This window comes from Magnolia sinica, chromosome 6, assembly GCF_029962835.1.
Source record: "Magnolia sinica isolate HGM2019 chromosome 6, MsV1, whole genome shotgun sequence".
NCBI classification, from domain to species: domain Eukaryota; kingdom Viridiplantae; phylum Streptophyta; class Magnoliopsida; order Magnoliales; family Magnoliaceae; genus Magnolia; species Magnolia sinica.
Window position 1 is genome coordinate 8,166,872 of NC_080578.1, and position 19,296 is coordinate 8,186,167.

Below are 19,296 nucleotides of genomic sequence, written 5' to 3' on the forward strand. Positions count from 1 at the left end.
AATAATTTAAAATTTATTATTATTATTATTTTTATCTAACTATTTAAATCTAAATTCAGAATTTTATTATTATTTATTTTTAAATCTAAATTGAATAAGGTTAAGGAAGATATTAGTTTGGACTTTGGATACTATTATTATTATATAAATTATTTGTTACAACATTATTTCAGTATAATTAACCTTGTTTTATAATTGACTATCTAAATTAATAAATTTACTTTTGTTTGATACATTTAATATAATTATTATATTACTTTTATGTTAAATTGTTAATATCATCATTTACATAATTTTTTTTTTTTTAAAAAAAGATAATAAATTATATTTATTACAACTTTTATATATTATCAAATAAAACTTTTCTATTTTGTTACTTATAACATAATCTTATAAATAATATTAAATACTTATGTATTAATTATGTAATATAATGTTATCTTACACATATTTACTTTAATTATGTTATATATTTTGTCATTATTTTTTTTTTTGTAACCTACAATTATATTATATTACTACTATATTATTATGAAACATAATATTTATATTTTACTATACCTTAATAATCTTATAAACCTTTTTATTTTATTTTATTTTATTTTATTATATAACTTATTATATGTCATATTAATACTGATTACATATTACAATTATACAATTTATAATTTGTTATTATTATTATTATATATTTTTATTTTATTTTCATAATCATATTTGCTTATATATACTTATCAATCTTACATCACTTATATTCACAATTCTGCATAATGAATCATCAATACTTTAAATAATTAATTATATATTCTATTTGTACTGTAAAATATTGTAGGATATTATAATTTATTTGAAATTTAATTTAAAATTTTTATTATTTTTTTCTTAACAAAACATTTAAGAATTAATAAATTAATCTTAAATAAACTATTTATTTTATTCTATAAATTTATTTTATTTTATTTTATTTATGTATAAATTATTTCAGTATTAATTAAATATTTAAAATAGAATAAAATAGAAATTCCTAAATGCGTAGATTCCTATGGTAAATAATTTAAATTAAATCTAAATAACTATTTCTACGAAAATTTGGATTAAATAGATATAGATAAAGGTTGAAAATGGTAATATTTCAGATTTTCAGAAGACCCCCATGGGAGAATAATACATTAGCAAGGTATATTTATTGCTCTCGATATTCAAACATAAGACCTTCTTCTCTAATACCATGTCAAACAACTATTTACTCCAAAAGCAAGCTTTCAAAGTGTGGTGTATTAATATATATCAAGGGATTTTAACACCTCAACATAATAAGGCAAGACCATCTCACACCTATATGTCACACAAGCTTGACTAGTGAAGTTTTCTAGCAACCACGGTTATGATTGTTGTAAATATAAACCATCTACCATTTTCACCACCACATTTTAGGCCGTGTCCCAAAACCCAAGCAGATTCAATATAAAGGTGGGTCCCACGACATGAAAATGTGGATATGTGGCTTATTACTATGGTTGAAACTATCAATATATAGTTCAGTTTTAATATTTTCAGGCCACATATATACCATTAAAATAATATTTCTAGCCAATTAGAATGCCATTTACAGTGGGCTAAACGTAACACTGGTAATTGTCCTTTATCTAATTTTGTAATATATTCTACCAAAATCATGTAATCATTAATGACATTTATTAATAGTTCACACTAAGCAAAACGATCACACATCAACGGTCACAATTTATATGAGCCGATAGATGCATATGTGCATGGGTGCGTGGATGTATGCATGGGTCTATGTGTGTATACTCCACTGAAGGCAATTGTACATACATGTCTGAGCTTCGGATTTGAATCGTTTTTTTGGACCGAGCACTAAAATCATATGAAGAAATGATGGACGGCTCAGATTTTTCTCAAAAAAATACAATTGGCTCACTATTAGAAACACCATCCACTAACACACCGTGCGTTACTACATACAACCTTAATTTTGGTAGACTCTACTTTTCTGATACTTAGCGCAAATCCGAACCGTCCACTATTTTTGCCATCTCATTTTAGGGCGGGAGCCCAAAATCCAGGGTGATCCAATGCAATGCTGGATTATCACCGTTGAAACTATCAATGGTTTAGTTTTGATATTTTTAGGCCATTCAAATTGTTGAAATTATATTCTCAACCGTACAGAATGTCATTCCTAGTGGGCTGAATGTAACCACCGGTTTTTGTCCCTGATCTAAAATTGTGTGGCACATGATTGTAAAGCCTGAGTTCAATATGCACTGTTACACGCCGTGTGGCCCACTTGAGCTTCAGTTATAAATTCCACACGTGTTTTAAACTTTTACAGGCATGCTAATAACTATTGCATGCAGGTGAGTAAGAGTTCCAGGAAAAAAAAAAATAGTTCCAGGGAAAAGCTCTCTCTCTTTTTTTTTCTTTTTTTTAAATTTAAAAAAATTACAAATATTTGTAGAGGATCCAGCCCTTGTTTATTAGACTAAGGAAATTACAAGGAGCCTTGTTTTAGTTAAACATAAAAGTTAAACAATGAACCACACAAAGTCCATTAATTGGATGGTTAGGATCATCCCTTCAATGTGGCTTCTAGGCTATGGCCCATCAGTTGGATGGCTCTGATAAGTATATGTACCAACCGGATGGTAGAGTTGGTCTGTACATGTCCTTTATTCAAGTGAATCTACATCTACCTTTTTCAGCCCCCACTCCAAGAATCTGTGCGAATAGGTTATGCAGTGCATCCCCAACATTTTACTAACACCCACTCACATAACTTTATTAGTATGTGAATCCAGACGGTCTTAAATAGTAGGCCAGATTTTGAATAGAATTAATCAAACTATCTTAGCCATCCAACTTGTTTCTACGAAGATGGATGGTCAAAAACTAAAATGATCGGTAGTCAAATTCAAATTGTGAAATTGGACAGTTTGGATCACCTAAAGAGGCTACATCAACAATGAAGATAATCACGGTTGAGATTGAGACAGACTTCCATATGTAACTTTTACATGGCATAATTGCCCGGTAATCCAGACAGTCCAAATGGATGGCCCGGCAATGGATGAAGCATGATATATATATATATATATATATATATATATATATATATAATATATATATATATATATATATATATATATATATATATATATATATATATATATTAGCATTAAGAAGATAAATATTAACCATCTGATTAGTGATTTCCTCTTGAATTTGGACAATTCATTATTTTCTTTTAACAATATCTTTAAAAGCCTTTAATTGGATGGTTAGGATTGCTTAAATATTGCTATAATCTTGGAGATATGTTCCATCACAATAGGCATAACTGTACATCGGTGCCATAGCTGAGTACGAGTCACGACCATTTTCTTACTGGTATAAAACTAACAGCTTCTAGTCTTCAAATCGACTACCGCACATCAACGCGCCCCATTTTGGTGGACAGCTCCATAAACAATGCTGAACGAACACAGCATCGCCTTGAGAAATCGGACAGAAGCAGATTTCGTCCTGCACCGGCCTGAACAGAAATCCGTCCAGGCAGGACTCCATGGGACCCATTGTGATGTGAGTTTTATCCATGCTGTTCATTGCCTGGACTCCATGGGACCCATTGTGATGTGAGTTTTATCCATGCTGTTCATTGCCTGGACTCCATGGGACCCATTGTGATGTGAGTTTTATCCATGCTGTTCATTTATTTTTGCGCACACGCAAAGCAAATCAAAAGTTCAAGTGGACCACAACACAAGAATAAGGGCCTCTTTGGGAGCCTGGATTTGAAACCCCTCGATTTGAAACCCTGGATTTGAAATCCTCTTGTTATGTCTCGCTCAATCAACTTTAACCCAAATGTAGCTATTCATGGTATATTTATAGGAGTTTGAATTTAATCACTAAATCAACTTTAATATCTCTAATTAGTGAGGTTATGTAATTTTTGATACAATGGTTGTAATAAACCCACTGAAATATATACTTTGCCAAAAACTAATGAAATTCCAAGTATTGGATGGGCCACAAGCACAAGATCACATTCGAGTGACTAACCAATGATTTTTAACTATTGATTTATATGGATAATGTTTGGATAGTGTTGATCATTATATTAAAGTAATTATAGTGATGCAATTGATAATCTAATTATTTTAAAATATCATTAGTAGGCCATGTGTCCAATAGATTAATAATCTAGTAATACACATGTTACACATGCCACTATGGGAATGATCTTAACTGTAATCCAAAGTCTCACCTTAGATTTTACCCTTATTGATTGAGGGGATTTAATACGCCCTCCATTTGAAAGCCCCGGTGGTTACTTTATGGTGCCAAACAACTCGAAATCCCCTCAAATCCATGGTGCCAAACGACGCCTAAGTGATAATAATGACGTCCACTATTGGAATCTTTTAAAGACCACTGCAATGTGTATTTGACATCCAACCTGTTCATAAGTTCATATAGAATTAGATGAAGAGAAATACAAATGGCTGCTTAATCTAATTCCAAGATATTTTTAATGGAGAGCATTCTATCCCCCATGTGTGGTCCGAATGAGCATCAGATCTTCCTCATGATCATGGAAATGGATGAACGGCATAGATAAAACCCATATATAAGGGTGGTCCCCAAATAGCCCTTGGTTGGACCAATCCGCACTCGGATTGTGTCCACCAAGTGGGAGCGGATCAGCTGTTATCGGCGCAACAGCTTAGTGGGTGTTACCCTTCCTATATGGAGCCTACCTTGACAAGTGCGTTTCATATCCATGATATCCATCCATTTCTCCTGCTCATTTAAAGGATGTTATACCAAAAGTTATGAAAATGCAACTCTCAGGTGGACCACACCATTGGAAAAAGTGGTGAATGACCATTAAAAGATTTTTATAAGCCACTAAAGTTTTGGATCAAGCTCGTCATTGTATTGTCCCTTCATCAACTTCTGATTGAACTTATCAACGGGTTGGATGATAACTAAACATTAAAGATCTGTTTACATTAGGCATTAAATTTTTTTTAATGATGAGCATTCAATCATCAATGTTTCTTGTGGTGTGATCCACTTGAGATTTGGATGTGCTTAATTTTTGGGATGACTTCCTAAAATGGGACAGAAAAATGAATGTACGGAATGGATATACAACAGTAACAAACCCTAAGCTGTTATCCAGGTAACACCTGGCTAGCATGCACGTCATGTGCCTCCACTAAAAAAAGCGCCACATTCATGCCTGCCCACCAATGTGGATTGTATACTGAGCAACTCAGTAAACTCTGTGGAGTCCCTTGCAATTTATGTATTTTATCCACTCCGTCCATCCAATTTACTAGATAATTTTAGGCTTAATCCCAAAAATTAAGCATATCCAACACTTAAGTGGACCACACCATAAGAAACACTGTGAATTGAATGTCTACCATTAAAAAATTCTTGTTGGCCACAGAAGTTTTGGATAAAGAACAGGTTGGATGACAAATAAACATCAATGTGGGTACTTGCAAAGTTTCAACGGTCGAAATCATTATTCCTATCGTTTCCTTTGATGTGGTCCACTTGAGTCTCGGATATGATTCAATTTTGAGTTCAACCCTTAAAATGAGCTGAATAAACGGATAGACTGTGTAGATAAAACCACATACATTCAAGGTTCGGCCAACATAGTTTACTCAATATCATAAAATCTCACCTAAGTAGTACGCAATCCGATTTCCCTACTCACACTAAAAAGTAAAAAAAGTAGGGTTGTCGATGGGCCCAGCTCGGGCCTAAAAATTTAGAAGTTTAAACAATAGGCCTGAGGGCTCAACCTGAAACAGTTCAAAATCTGGGCCAAGACTTACCCAAGCCTGGCCAGTTGACAGCCCTAGTAAAAAGCAGTGATTCTAATAGGAAAAATTAGCGACGAGTCCATGCCATGACCTTCTTTTTTTTTCACCGTTCGAAAAGTATCTTATCGGTTTGGATCTTTAGGGTATAGAACTTCATTTTTTTTGACAAAAATATCCTTGCATTTTAGGGTAAAACAACTGAAAAAAGCATGATATTTTCATCTTTCTAAGTTCATCCTTATAAATAGTAGTTTACTTTGGTAATTAAGGGGTCGAATGAAAAAACGTACTTAGTATGTCAGGTCTATACTAAAAAAGCACCCATTCTAATATATAAAATGATGCTTGCCCATGTTAATGCGTCTTCTGCCTGGCACGTGCATAATGATTTTTTTATTACCACAATCCATATTTTAATCAAGTCGTTAGAAGAGTTGCTTGATACTCCGACAACCTATGATACTTGATACGCAGGCATTAATAGATTATACTTGTGATGTGAATTAACTTAAATTAAACTTGATAAATTATGAGCACTTGCTTGTTGAAATAGGATCAATGAATAAGTTTCTTTCTCTCTCTCTTTTTTTTTATAAAAGGATGCGTAATGGAATAGAGGAGTGAGAATCATGGAACGGTTTCATTTAGTGGGAGGTTCGGCGGCCATTACCGTACAAAACGGAAGGAAAGTGGAGAAGGTGGTTTAGTCGTGCGGAAGATGTAACTTTCATTTTTTATTTTATTTTTATTTTTTTAAGATATAATGGGTCCCATTAACAATAATTTAAATCTAATCCGTCCATCATCTCGGCCTAGCCAAGAGAAGATATAAGGCAAAAAATGAGGCTGATCTGAAACTCAGGTGGGCCACACACAAGCGGACGGTGGGGTTGGTTCCCACAAAAAAATGGGTTGTTCTCGATTTTTATTTTATTTTTTAACAACAATCTAGTGGTTAAGATCAGATTAATCTCAGTGCACAGTCAATAGTTGATGTTGGCTAGATTTGGATTAGTTAATAATTAAACACGTGGTCTTAAGTATATGAATTGAGAGAGTGCATTATAAATAAACTTAAATATATTCTACCAAAATCATGTAATCATTAATGACATTAATTAATAGTTCACACTAAGCAAAACGATCACACATCAACGGTCACAATTTATATGAGCCGATAGATGCATATGTGCATGGGTGCGTGGATGTATGCATGGGTCTATGTGTGTATACTCCAATGAAGGCAATTATACATACATGTATGTGTACGCACGTGTACCAAAATTCTGGGTCATTACACATATGAAGAAATGATGGACGGCTCAGATTTTTCTCAAAAAAATACAATTGGCTCACTATTAGAAACACCATCCACTAACACACCGTGCGTTACTACATACAACCTTAATTTTGGTAGACTCTACTTTTCTGATACTTAGCGCAAATCCGAACCGTCCACTATTTTTGCCATCTCATTTTAGGGCGGGAGCCCAAAATCCAGGGTGATCCAATGCAATGCTGGATTATCACCGTTGAAACTATCAATGGTATAGTTTTGATATTTTTAGGCCATTCAAATTGTTGAAATTATATTCTCAACCGTACAGAATGTCATTCCTAGTGGGCTGAATGTAACCACCGGTTTTTGTCCCTGATCTAAAATTGTGTGGCACATGATTGTAAAGCCTGAGTTCAATATGCACTGTTACACGCCGTGTGGCCCACTTGAGCTTCAGTTATAAATTCCACACGTGTTTTAAACTTTTACAGGCATGCTAATAACTATTGCATGCAGGTGAGTAAGAGTTCCAGGAAAAAAAAAATAGTTCCAGGGAAAAGCTCTCTCTCTTTTTTTTTCTTTTTTTTAAATTTAAAAAAATTACAAATATTTGTAGAGGATCCAGCCCTTGTTTATTAGACTAAGGAAATTACAAGGAGCCTTGTTTTAGTTAAACATAAAAGTTAAACAATGAACCACACAAAGTCCATTAATTGGATGGTTAGGATCATCCCTTCAATGTGGCTTCTAGGCTATGGCCCATCAGTTGGATGGCTCTGATAAGTATATGTACCAACCGGATGGTAGAGTTGGTCTGTACATGTCCTTTATTCAAGTGAATCTACATCTACCTTTTTCAGCCCCCACTCCAAGAATCTGTGCGAATAGGTTATGCAGTGCATCCCCAACATTTTACTCACACCCACTCACATAACTTTATAAGTATGTGAATCCAGACGGTCTTAAATAGTAGGCCAGATTTTGAATAGAATTAATCAAACTATCTTAGCCATCCAACTTGTTTCTACGAAGATGGATGGTCAAAAACTAAAATGATCGGTAGTCAAATTCAAATTGTGAAATTGGACAGTTTGGATCACCTAAAGAGGCTACATCAACAATGAAGATAATCACGGTTGAGATTGAGACAGACTTCCATATGTAACTTTTACATGGCATAATTGCCCGGTAATCCAGACAGTCCAAATGGATGGCCCGGCAATGGATGAAGCATGATATATATATATATATATATATATATATATATATATATATATATATATATATATATATATATATATATATATATATATATATATATATATATTAGCATTAAGAAGATAAATATTAACCATCTGATTAGTGATTTCCTCTTGAATTTGGACAATTCATTATTTTCTTTTAACAATATCTTTAAAAGCCTTTAATTGGATGGTTAGGATTGCTTAAATATTGCTATAATCTTGGAGATATGTTCCATCACAATAGGCATAACTGTACATCGGTGCCATAGCTGAGTACGAGTCACGACCATTTTCTTACTGGTATAAAACTAACAGCTTCTAGTCTTCAAATCGACTACCGCACATCAACGCGCCCCATTTTGGTGGACAGCCCCATAAACAATGCTGAACGAACACAGCATCGCCTTAAGAAATCGGACAGAAGCAGATTTCGTCCTGCCCCGGCCTGAACAGAAATCCGTCCAGGCAGGACTCCATGGGACCCATTGTGATGTGAGTTTTATCCATGCTGTTCATTGCCTGGACTCCATGGGACCCATTGTGATGTGAGTTTTATCCATGCTGTTCATTGCCTGGACTCCATGGGACCCATTGTGATGTGAGTTTTATCCATGCTGTTCATTTATTTTTGCGCACACGCAAAGCAAATCAAAAGTTCAAGTGGACCACAACACAAGAATAAGGGCCTCTTTGGGAGCCTGGATTTGAAACCCCTCGATTTGAAACCCTGGATTTGAAATCCTCTTGTTATGTCTCGCTCAATCAACTTTAACCCAAATGTAGCTATTCATGGTATATTTATAGGAGTTTGAATTTAATCACTAAATCAACTTTAATATCTCTAATTAGTGAGGTTATGTAATTTTTGATACAATGGTTGTAATAAACCCACTGAAATATATACTTTGCCAAAAACTAATGAAATTCCAAGTATTGAATGGGCCACAAGCACAAGATCACATTCAAGTGACTAACCAATGATTTTTAACTATTGATTTATATGGATAATGTTTGGATAGTGTTGATCATCATATTAAAGTAATTATAGTGATGCAATTGATAATCTAATTATTTAAAATATCATTAGTGCGCCATGTGTCCAATAGATTAATAGTCTAGTAATACACATGTTACACATGCCACTATGGGAATGATCTTAACTGTAATCCAAAGTCTCACCTTAGATTTCACCCTTATTGATTGAGGGGATTTAATACGCCCTCCATTTGAAAGCCCGGCCCGTTACTTTATGGTGCCAAACAACTCAGGGGATTTGAAATCCCCTCAAGACGCCTAAGTGAGAATAATGACGTCCACTATTGGAATCTTTTATAGATCACTACAATGTGTATTTGACATCCAACCTGTTCATAAGTTCATATAGAATTAGATGAAGAGAAATACAAATGTCAGCTTAACCCAATTCCAAGATATTTTTAATGGAGAGCATTCTATTCCCCATGTGTGGTCCGAATGAGCATCAGATCTTCCTCATGATCATGGAAATGGATGAACGGCATAGATAAAACCCATATATAAGGGTGGTCCCCAAATAGCCCTTGGTTGGACCAATCCGCACTCGGATTGTGTCCACCAAGTGGGAGCGGATCAGCTGTTATCCGCGCAACAGCTTAGTGGGTGTTACCCTTCCTATATGGAGCCTACCTTGACAAGTGCGTTTCATATCCATGATATCCATCCATTTCTCCTGCTCATTTAAAGGATGTTATACCAAAAGTTATGAAAATGCAACTCTCAGGTGGACCACACCATTGGAAAAAGTGGTGAATGACCATTAAAAGATTTTTATAAGCCACTAAAGTTTTGGATCAAGCTCGTCATTGTATTGTCCCTTCATCAACTTCTGATTGAACTTATCAACGGGTTGGATGATAACTAAACATTAAAGATCTGTTTACAATAGGCATTAAAAAGTTTTTAATGATGAGCATTCAATCATCAATGTTTCTTGTGGTGTGATCCACTTGAGATTTGGATGTGCTTAATTTTTGGGATGACTTCCTAAAATGGGACAGAAAAATGAATGTACGGAATGGATATACAACAGTAACAAACCCTAAGCTGTTATCCAGGTAACACCTGGCTAGCATGCACGTCATGTGCCTCCACTAAAAAAAGCGCCACATTCATGCCTGCCCACCAATGTGGATTGTATACTGAGCAACTCAGTAAACTCTGTGGAGTCCCTTGCAATTTATGTATTTTATCCACTCCGTCCATCCAATTTACTAGATAATTTTAGGCTTAATCCCAAAAATTAAGCATATCCAACACTTAAGTGGACCACACCATAAGAAACACTGTGAATTGAATGTCTACCATTAAAAAATTCTTGTTGGCCACAGAAGTTTTGGATAAAGAACAGGTTGGATGACAAATAAACATCAATGTGGGTACTTGCAAAGTTTCAACGGTGGAAATCATTATTCCTATCGTTTCCTTTGATGTGGTCCACTTGAGTCTCGGATATGATTCAATTTTGAGTTCAACCCTTAAAATGAGCTGAATAAACGGATAGACTGTGTAGATAAAACCACATACATTCAAGGTTCGGCCAACATAGTTTACTCAATATCATAAAATCTCACCTAAGTAGTACGCAATCCGATTTCCCTACTCACACTAAAAAGTAAAAAAAGTAGGGTTGTCGATGGGCCCAGCTCGGGCCTAAAAATTTAGAAGTTTAAACAATAGGCCTGAGGGCTCAACCTGAAACAGTTCAAAATCTGGGCCAAGACTTACCCAAGCCTGGCCAGTTGACAGCCCTAGTAAAAAGCAGTGATTCTAATAGGAAAAATTAGCGACGAGTCCATGCCATGACCTTCTTTTTTTTTCACCGTTCGAAAAGTATCTTATCGGTTTGGATCTTTAGGGTATAGAACTTCATTTTTTTTGACAAAAATATCCTTGCATTTTAGGGTAAAGCAACTGAAAAAAGCATGATATTTTCATCTTTCTAAGTTCATCCATATAAATAGTAGTTTACTTTGGTAATTAAGGGGTCGAATGAAAAAACGTACTTCGTATGTCAGGTCTATACTAAAAAAGCACCCATTCTAATATATAAAATGATGCTTGCCCATGTTAATGCGTCTTCTGCCTGGCACGTGCATAATGATTTTTTTATTACCACAATCCATATTTTAATCAAGTCGTTAGAAGAGTTGCTTGATACTCCGACAACCTATGATACTTGATACGCAGGCATTAATAGATTATACTTGTGATGTGAATTAACTTAAATTAAACTTGATAAATTATGAGCACTTGCTTGTTGAAATATGATCAATGAATAAGTTTCCTTCATAATCGTCCAATTATTGTCCACCAATCCCATAGTTTGATGATCAAATAAACAGGGAGGGACCCCTGATTTCTACAGTTTAATTTGAATTACTTGCGTCACAGTGGGTAATTTCTAAGTGCCTGTGTATCACGCATCGCATTCCGTTGGAGTACAGAGCTTTTCTCAAGTCGTTATTTCAAACGGACGCTAACCTTCACGGGAGCCGATTTGGCGCCGCCTGCAGCCTTAACTGTGGGGCCCACTTTGATGTATGTGTAATATATCCACGCCGTCCATCCGTTTTTACAGATCATTTCAGGGGTTGAGACCAAAAATGAAGTGGATCGAATATCAGGTGGACCACACTACAGGAAATAATTGTGATGTACCGTTAAAAACTCCAGGGTGACAAAAGTTGTGGATCAAGCTGATATTTGTTTTTTTTTTTTTTTTTTTCCCTTCATCCAGTTTTTTGTGACCTTATCAACTGGTTGGAAGGCAAATAAACATTACAATGGGCCCTAGGAAATTTTTAATAGTGACCGTTCAATCTCCACTGTTTCCTGTATGTGGTCCACGTAAGATTTGGATCTGCTTCGTTTTTTTGTCTCATCCTCTAAAATGATCTGTAAAAACGGATGGACGGCATGGATATACTACATATACATCAAGGTAGGCCCCTTGATTAGTGCCGCACCGTGTGGTGAGACCCTAGCCGCACCTAAACCACTCGCTCGGTCCAGAGTGGCACTTTGGTAATTCAATAGAAAAAAGAAGGGCAGAATAAGCCTTTTCTTGTGTCCGACTCATGATGACGTGTAACAAGCTTGGACTGGATGTATGACTAGAAAGTAGGATGAAAAGCCCACCAACGGTAATAAAGAATGGGCGGGAATTAGAAACTTGGTGTGAACGGGTTTGGTTTTGGACCCACACGTTTGGAAAATCTTGCAATCTTTCGAAACTTTTTGCTCTTTGGAGTGGCTTTCCTGCCTTATATAAGAACATCAATCCACTACTCACTTCTACCTTTGCAAGTTCTAGTAAATCTCTTCTCAGACAATTTATCTTTGTTCTTTTCCTCTGTTTTTCTTCTAATTCAAGCATTGAAATTTCAAATTAAGAGAAAATGCATGATTGGGATTTTGGGAAATTGAAGTAGATTCTAATCTTGCATAATCTAAGCAGGTTTTTGTGTTTTTATTCAGTTTTGGGACTACCCATTTGATTTTTTGAAAGATTTTGAATGGGTTTGGTTCTGATTATTATAATAGATTCCTATTTTGGAAGTTCTAACTAGTTTTGGCGCATTTTTGTTTGGTTTGAGAACTACTCAGTTGTTATGCTGAGGATTCCAATTCTGGGTGTTTTCATTCATTTCAGGAATTGCCTACTTCAAATTTTCAGGACTGGAAAGGTTTCAGCTTCTGGGTGTCTTAAAAATCGCATTTTAAATTTTTTGCTTGATTGTTTCTCTTTCTTTGGGCTCTGCTCTTTGAATTGAGACGGTCGTATTTTGAGAAATTTGGATTTGCCGGAGGATGATTCTGTCGTACAATGGTTATTTCCTTTCGAAGTTCTATTCACTTTTGGGTAGAGTCTGTGTTGGAAAAAGTTTCTATTTTTGGATTTTCCAAATATTCAACAGGTACATTATAGGCACTTAGAAGCAATTTCTTCATCTTTTTTGTTTTTTCAATATATATTTTAGATACTTTCCACTGTGAAAAAAAAGGCTGTTCTTGGAGACTTGGACTGTTTGGAGAGTGGAAGAATGGGTGGGATGTCATTGCCGCCTGGTTTTCGATTCCACCCAACTGATGAGGAGTTGGTGGGGTATTACTTGACGAGGAAAGTAGATGGACTGAAGATAGAGCTTGAAGTTATTCCCGTAGTCGATTTATATAAGTTCAACCCGTGGGAGTTACCAGGCATGTCCTCTGCCACTGATAATAATATCAGTCTTAACCACTTCTCTAGCATTCATGCTACAAATTTAAATTCAGATAGTAAACATATCAAACAGATCTTCAAATGTCTGATTTTGATTCTACTTAATTCAGATAGTAAACATATCAAACAGTTCTCCAGATGTCTGATTTTCATTCCCACTTAACTGATGTTGCATTAGCTGATGAAAACAGAACTCTCACATTATAATTTTCGGCTCTGGAAGCTTACCCAATTTTTATTTTTATTTTTGATGTCATACAGTACTATTTCCGCATTTTCCTAATGAATTATTTGACATTCTCCTTCATCAATGTCTATTACTTTTTAATTGTGTCTTTTGTAATATACATCTTGAATTCCTACTGTCTTTGGTGTTAAGAGCCAGTCATCGTATTTGAGTTAAGATATCAAAGTATTATGGATGCTAATACTGTTTGTTCTTGGGAAAATTACTGAGTTCGATTTGTAATTTGGTGTTGCAGATAAATCGTTCCTTCCCAAAAGAGATATGGAGTGGTTTTTTTTCTGTCCCCGTGATAGAAAGTATCCGAACGGTTCACGTACAAATAGAGCTACTCAAGCAGGCTACTGGAAAGCCACTGGGAAAGATCGAAAAATAGTCTGCCATCCTGCTGCGATCGGGTTTAGGAAGACCCTTGTTTTCTACTGTGGAAGAGCTCCTTCAGGAAACCGGACGGATTGGGTGATGCACGAATATCGTCTCGGTGCGGATCCTTCTCAAGGATCTTCTGGTCATCAGGTACAATAGTCTAGTCTGCATTTGGATGCTGAATTGAATTATTTGAGTTCCATTCAACCCCTCCACTAGATAGGCCCCTTCATGTTAGGCCTAGGTCCCAAATGCAGCCTGACCACAGACACTTCCAGATGGAATGTGGGGTCCACCGTGTTGTGAATATGCCATCTAGCCCTCTCATCTAGTGAGACGCATAGGATGAAGGCACACCCATGAAATGCAGGCCATTCCAGAACTCAGGTGCACCACATCATGTGAATATATATGCTTTAGGCAAGATTCTATATTACTGCCTGTGGTATGTCTTACCTTTGTATTTTGATGATTCTTGTATGTATGGTTGGAAAATCATCAACTTCATTCAACAGAATAACATCCCAAGCTTGATTCTGCAAATCTTCTCTTGTTATATAATGTCGATCATTGATTTATTATGATTATTTTATTTTTTTTCCTTTTCTTTAGGGAACTTTCACTTTGTGCCGGGTCATAAAGAGAAATGATCTAGGACAGAGAACCATCTATCTTCAGGGAGAATCCAAATCCAAGAGGAGCATTTCTTCTTCCATTGATGACCTCACCCCAAGATTCTCAACAGATGTCTTAAGAACCTCTGAAGAAAGTCTATCTCAAGCAAGAACTATGTTAAATGGAAGTAATGATTCAACACTGATCAGTTCAAGTTCTGAAGTTAGCAGTGGGATAGAGCTACAGCCAACCATGACAGATATTGATCAAACAAGCCCATTGTTCTCGCGTTATCTAGCTTCAGACACTCTGAAGGTATCACATACATAGGACATAAGGGAATTTTTCAAAATTTGTCATTTTAGCTTTCGACGTCAAAGTGGAATTCTTGAATAACCCAATAAATAAATAAATAAATAAAATCAGTAAATACTTGGGACTAGTTTTCTTACTTTGGCCACAAATCACCAGGAAAAACCCTCACAAGGATTACCGGGCCCATGCGGCCGACATAAAATGACTTGTTTGTTTTGGGGTAGGTGTCCTTCAAAATAACAAATCTTTTCTGATGTGGAGTAGTGGGCCCCATCCGTGTCCGTCCAAACAAAGACTAAAACATTGTACGACCAACAATTTTTGTTAAATGGTGTCTTAGGACTAATTTTCTCAAAACATCATCTTTTGGCTGATTGATTCTTTTTTTCTTTTCGCTCCAGGAATCTGAATGCTTACCCCTGACTGAATTTCCAAACTCAGTAACAGAATGGAAACCAAGCAATCCAATCCTCTCTCCCTTCTCAACCTACTTCATCGAGGAAGTTGATCTAGCCGAAGAACTCAATCGAAACAGCTGCATGTCACCTTCTCCAAGACCTATTAACTGCTCAGAGACATGCATAAATAAAGATTCGACGTTTCAATGCCTTGAATGGACAGAACCACTGGGCCATGGTATAATATCACTTAGCACTTCTCTTTTTACAGTTCAATACCATTAAAAAAACAAAAAAACAAAACAAAAAAAAAAAACCTTGAAGCTCAACTATTTCTTTAAAAAATGCAGGGATTCAAGCTTGGAACCTAAACAGAGCAGATGGGAGTTTTGGGGAGCTGACCAACCTATGGCTGCAAGATGACAATGTGGCGATTGTGATGTGAAGGATCAGTAGACTAATTGGTTGTCTATAGCAGGACCCATGAGGAATGCTTTTGATGATTGTCACTGGAGGAAACATATAAATACCACCTTTTTGAGTATCTTAAGAAACACAGCAACATCAATCCATTCTAGAGATTATGTTTGGACAAAGAAATTACAGTTCGCTGTCCGTTGCACGGTATCTCTCTGAAGCGTTTCACAATCGATATTAGTACATAGAAATCAAACCAACTTCTTTTATAGACCATTGTACCGTTTTATTCCAAGGCCATACTTGAAATGGTATTTTGCATTTCAACTAGTTGATATGTTTTCTGGATGTGTGGATCTAGCAAGCCCTTGTAGTAGATCCAGTGATCAGTTGGGTTTGACCATGTGGATGTGTTGGCTCAAAAATCAGGATGGCCCATTCATCAGGTTGTCCACAATATTAGAAACAGGCAGACAGCTTAGCAAAACTTGGTCAAGTTTTTTCAAGCTGTATATTTGTTTCATAAGCTGTGGGCCATGTGATGAGCATGCAAGAGCGATGTTTGGGTCAAGACATCTACTTGAGGGGACCAACATGATGGGAAACTTGGATCTCACATCTGTGTTTGATGCCAAAATGTGATGGACATGCATGATGGAACAACTAACGATAGAAGGACGTGATCATAGTTTTCATTGTCGTTTCATAAGCTGCAGCCCATGCAACCTAACCCATGGTAGCATTTAGAATGCAGGTTCTTTGAAAGTTCATATCAGGGATATTTATGGATTTTTCTTAAGCATCTCAAGGTGTAATTTTGTGAGGGGAGAAATTAAAAATATATATATTAATAATCGAAGGCATTCAAGACCGTGAAAAATAGGGCATGATATACACCCCGATCCATAGCTCAAGTGATACAAGATAACCTTGTTTCGACACTAAGGCCTTGATATCGATTCCCAGGTGGGGGTGGCTAACATTGCAGTGTTTTGGATAGAACATTAACCTTAGCTCTGTTTTCCTTGCAACCATCTATTTACTGCCCATCAATTGAAGGGTTAGAGATATTCTCATCTGGGAGGTTTTTGGTGGATGGTCTATTAATAGTGGACCAATCATGTCCATGGTCTGAATCACTAAAACCATAAAAATCATGAGCCCGAACAATAGAATCGCTAAAAGCAAGAATTCTACAACAGTGTCTGAATTCCATCTTTTATTCTTCTCATTCCTGAGACATTTACATCGAATTTCAAAATTCAGGACAGAAAACATCGGTAATTATGATGATCTGTTTTTCATTTAACGTCTTCGACAGGTGAAACGAATGGAACAGAACACAAGCAGAGTCAATCGCGAGATTTTCACTTAACCAGGTGATCTTGTTACCCAACAGAAGGAACATTTCAAAAGTATGTAGTGATTCCTTTCTTAAATCCATCATTAATGGTCAAAGCAGGAGGAGGAATTCGACAGCGCAGCCGCCAAAGAGAAAAAGAAGAAGACTCCATAACTTCTCAGCCACAACTTCACCTACTCATTCTTCACTGCCCTTTCGAAGAATCTCATTTAAAAAATTAAAAAATGTTCTCATGTTCCTCTAAATATTCTGTTAGAAGTCACTCCAGCTATGAAATCTAACTTTTTCAAACACTGCTATATTCTATGTAGATTCTCATCATGTTTTATGTGGACCATTCACCATTTATGCAAAATCCTGTCGGCATGCTTTGACAAAAACAAAAATACATAAAGGTGTATATAGCATGTGTTTGGTTGCACCAAATATCACATATCATGAAATTTCATGATACTTGGTGCAAAATATCATGACATCCATGATAATTGTTGCACGGGTGTTTTGCGAGACTGCCTAATCAGTTGTAGCAGACCCTAAATCGTCGATATCCATATGATATTTCCAGGAAATAGATGTCATGGATTGGATGCAGAGGGGATTTTTTGTCATTCCATTCAAACAAACCCAGGTTTTTATATGGAACATGCTTTGCCTACCTCGAGTAGGTACCTACCGGGGTCGCTCTCTCTAAAAGTGGGAGAAAGGACTTATTGTGAATAAAATCCAGCCCGTCCATCAGAGATGTATCACTCCTTGTTTAGCTTTAACCCAGAAATCGGGCTGATTAAACACTCGGGTGGACCACACCATACAATTACACCTAAAAACCTATAAATTTACATCTTATGACTCTCCGTAGTTTTGGAATACTGTGATTTCTCGGTAGTTCTTACATCCTCATGAGGCCTATCAGATAATGGATTGGATGGCATATAAACAACATGATGGGCTCTACTCAAAACTAATGGCGAGTGCCCCATCCCATCTTTTCCCCTGGGGTGTGGCCTACCTGAGCTCTGATCCCTCCCTCCCTCTGGTGTGAGAATAGAAGAGACTTGCTGAGGAAACTGTAAGATCATGTGAAAGTTTTGAAGAGGTGGTTCTGAAGAAAATTCACCCACGTGGTTCTCAGTGCGAGCAAGGTGTGAAGGATCTCTCTCTCCAGCATGAGAATAGAAAGACTTGCTGAGAAAATTGTGAGAACATGTGAAAGTTTTTAGGGCAACAAGAATCTGTTGAAAATGAGCCACACTGGTGGTCCATGCATTCATCAACATTCCTTAAATGGTGGCCTATCATCCCAACTGCATGTGTGGCCTGCATGCAAGGTAGTGTAGACTGTAGACCATTGGCGCAGAGGACAGACCCCGCAAGTGATCTCCCTGATTAGATGATGTTAACCATCTGATCGTGCCGTTCGAGTTATGATCCTTCTCCATGACAGGTCTCACAAATTGGATGGTGCAGATTGACATACACGCATTACGGCCTACCTAGTGAACAGATCAGCCTGCTTTTTGAGAAGAATGAAAAATGATATTGGTACCAAGTGGTACCGTTGCCTGAATGTAATCAGTTCTTACCAAAGTATTATTTAACGGTAACGGTGACCTTAATGGCCACCACTGTTACTTACAATACGGGTCATAACGGCTGTTAAAGCTCCCACAATGGCCGCTACGGTATTTATTTATTTTTTCTCATGCTCCATAACATTTAAAAAAAAAAAAAAACCCGAAAAACTTGTATCTACCTCATAACAGATTATTATGGGACTATTACGGCCATTACAGGGGGCGTAATCGGCTGTTAACAGCGGTTACTAGTTATTTTTTCCATAATGGCTGTTACGGTTGTTACGACCCCGTAACATGTAACGGTTGCCCACCGTTATCTTTATGTAACGGCCTTTATAGGACACCATG

At 36.4% G+C, this 19,296-nt stretch overlaps 1 protein-coding gene across 2 annotated transcripts; it reads left to right on the top strand.

Annotated features, from left to right (window-relative positions):
- The first annotated feature begins 12,541 nt into the window (after positions 1 to 12,541).
- Positions 12,542 to 16,284, top strand: LOC131248162 (NAC domain-containing protein 71-like). 2 transcript variants are annotated; one of them, XM_058248251.1, is made up of 5 exons: positions 12,542 to 12,743; positions 14,136 to 14,413; positions 14,876 to 15,193; positions 15,595 to 15,829; positions 15,942 to 16,284. In XM_058248251.1, exons 1-5 carry the CDS (start codon positions 12,557 to 12,559, stop codon positions 16,034 to 16,036), a joined length of 1,113 nt encoding a protein of 370 aa, XP_058104234.1. In that variant the 5' UTR covers positions 12,542 to 12,556; the 3' UTR covers positions 16,037 to 16,284. The 2 variants fall into 2 exon arrangements, with proteins under 2 accessions (XP_058104234.1, XP_058104236.1); XM_058248253.1 differs by having other exon boundaries at positions 12,724 to 13,631.
- Positions 16,285 to 19,296: the final 3,012 nt, after the last annotated feature.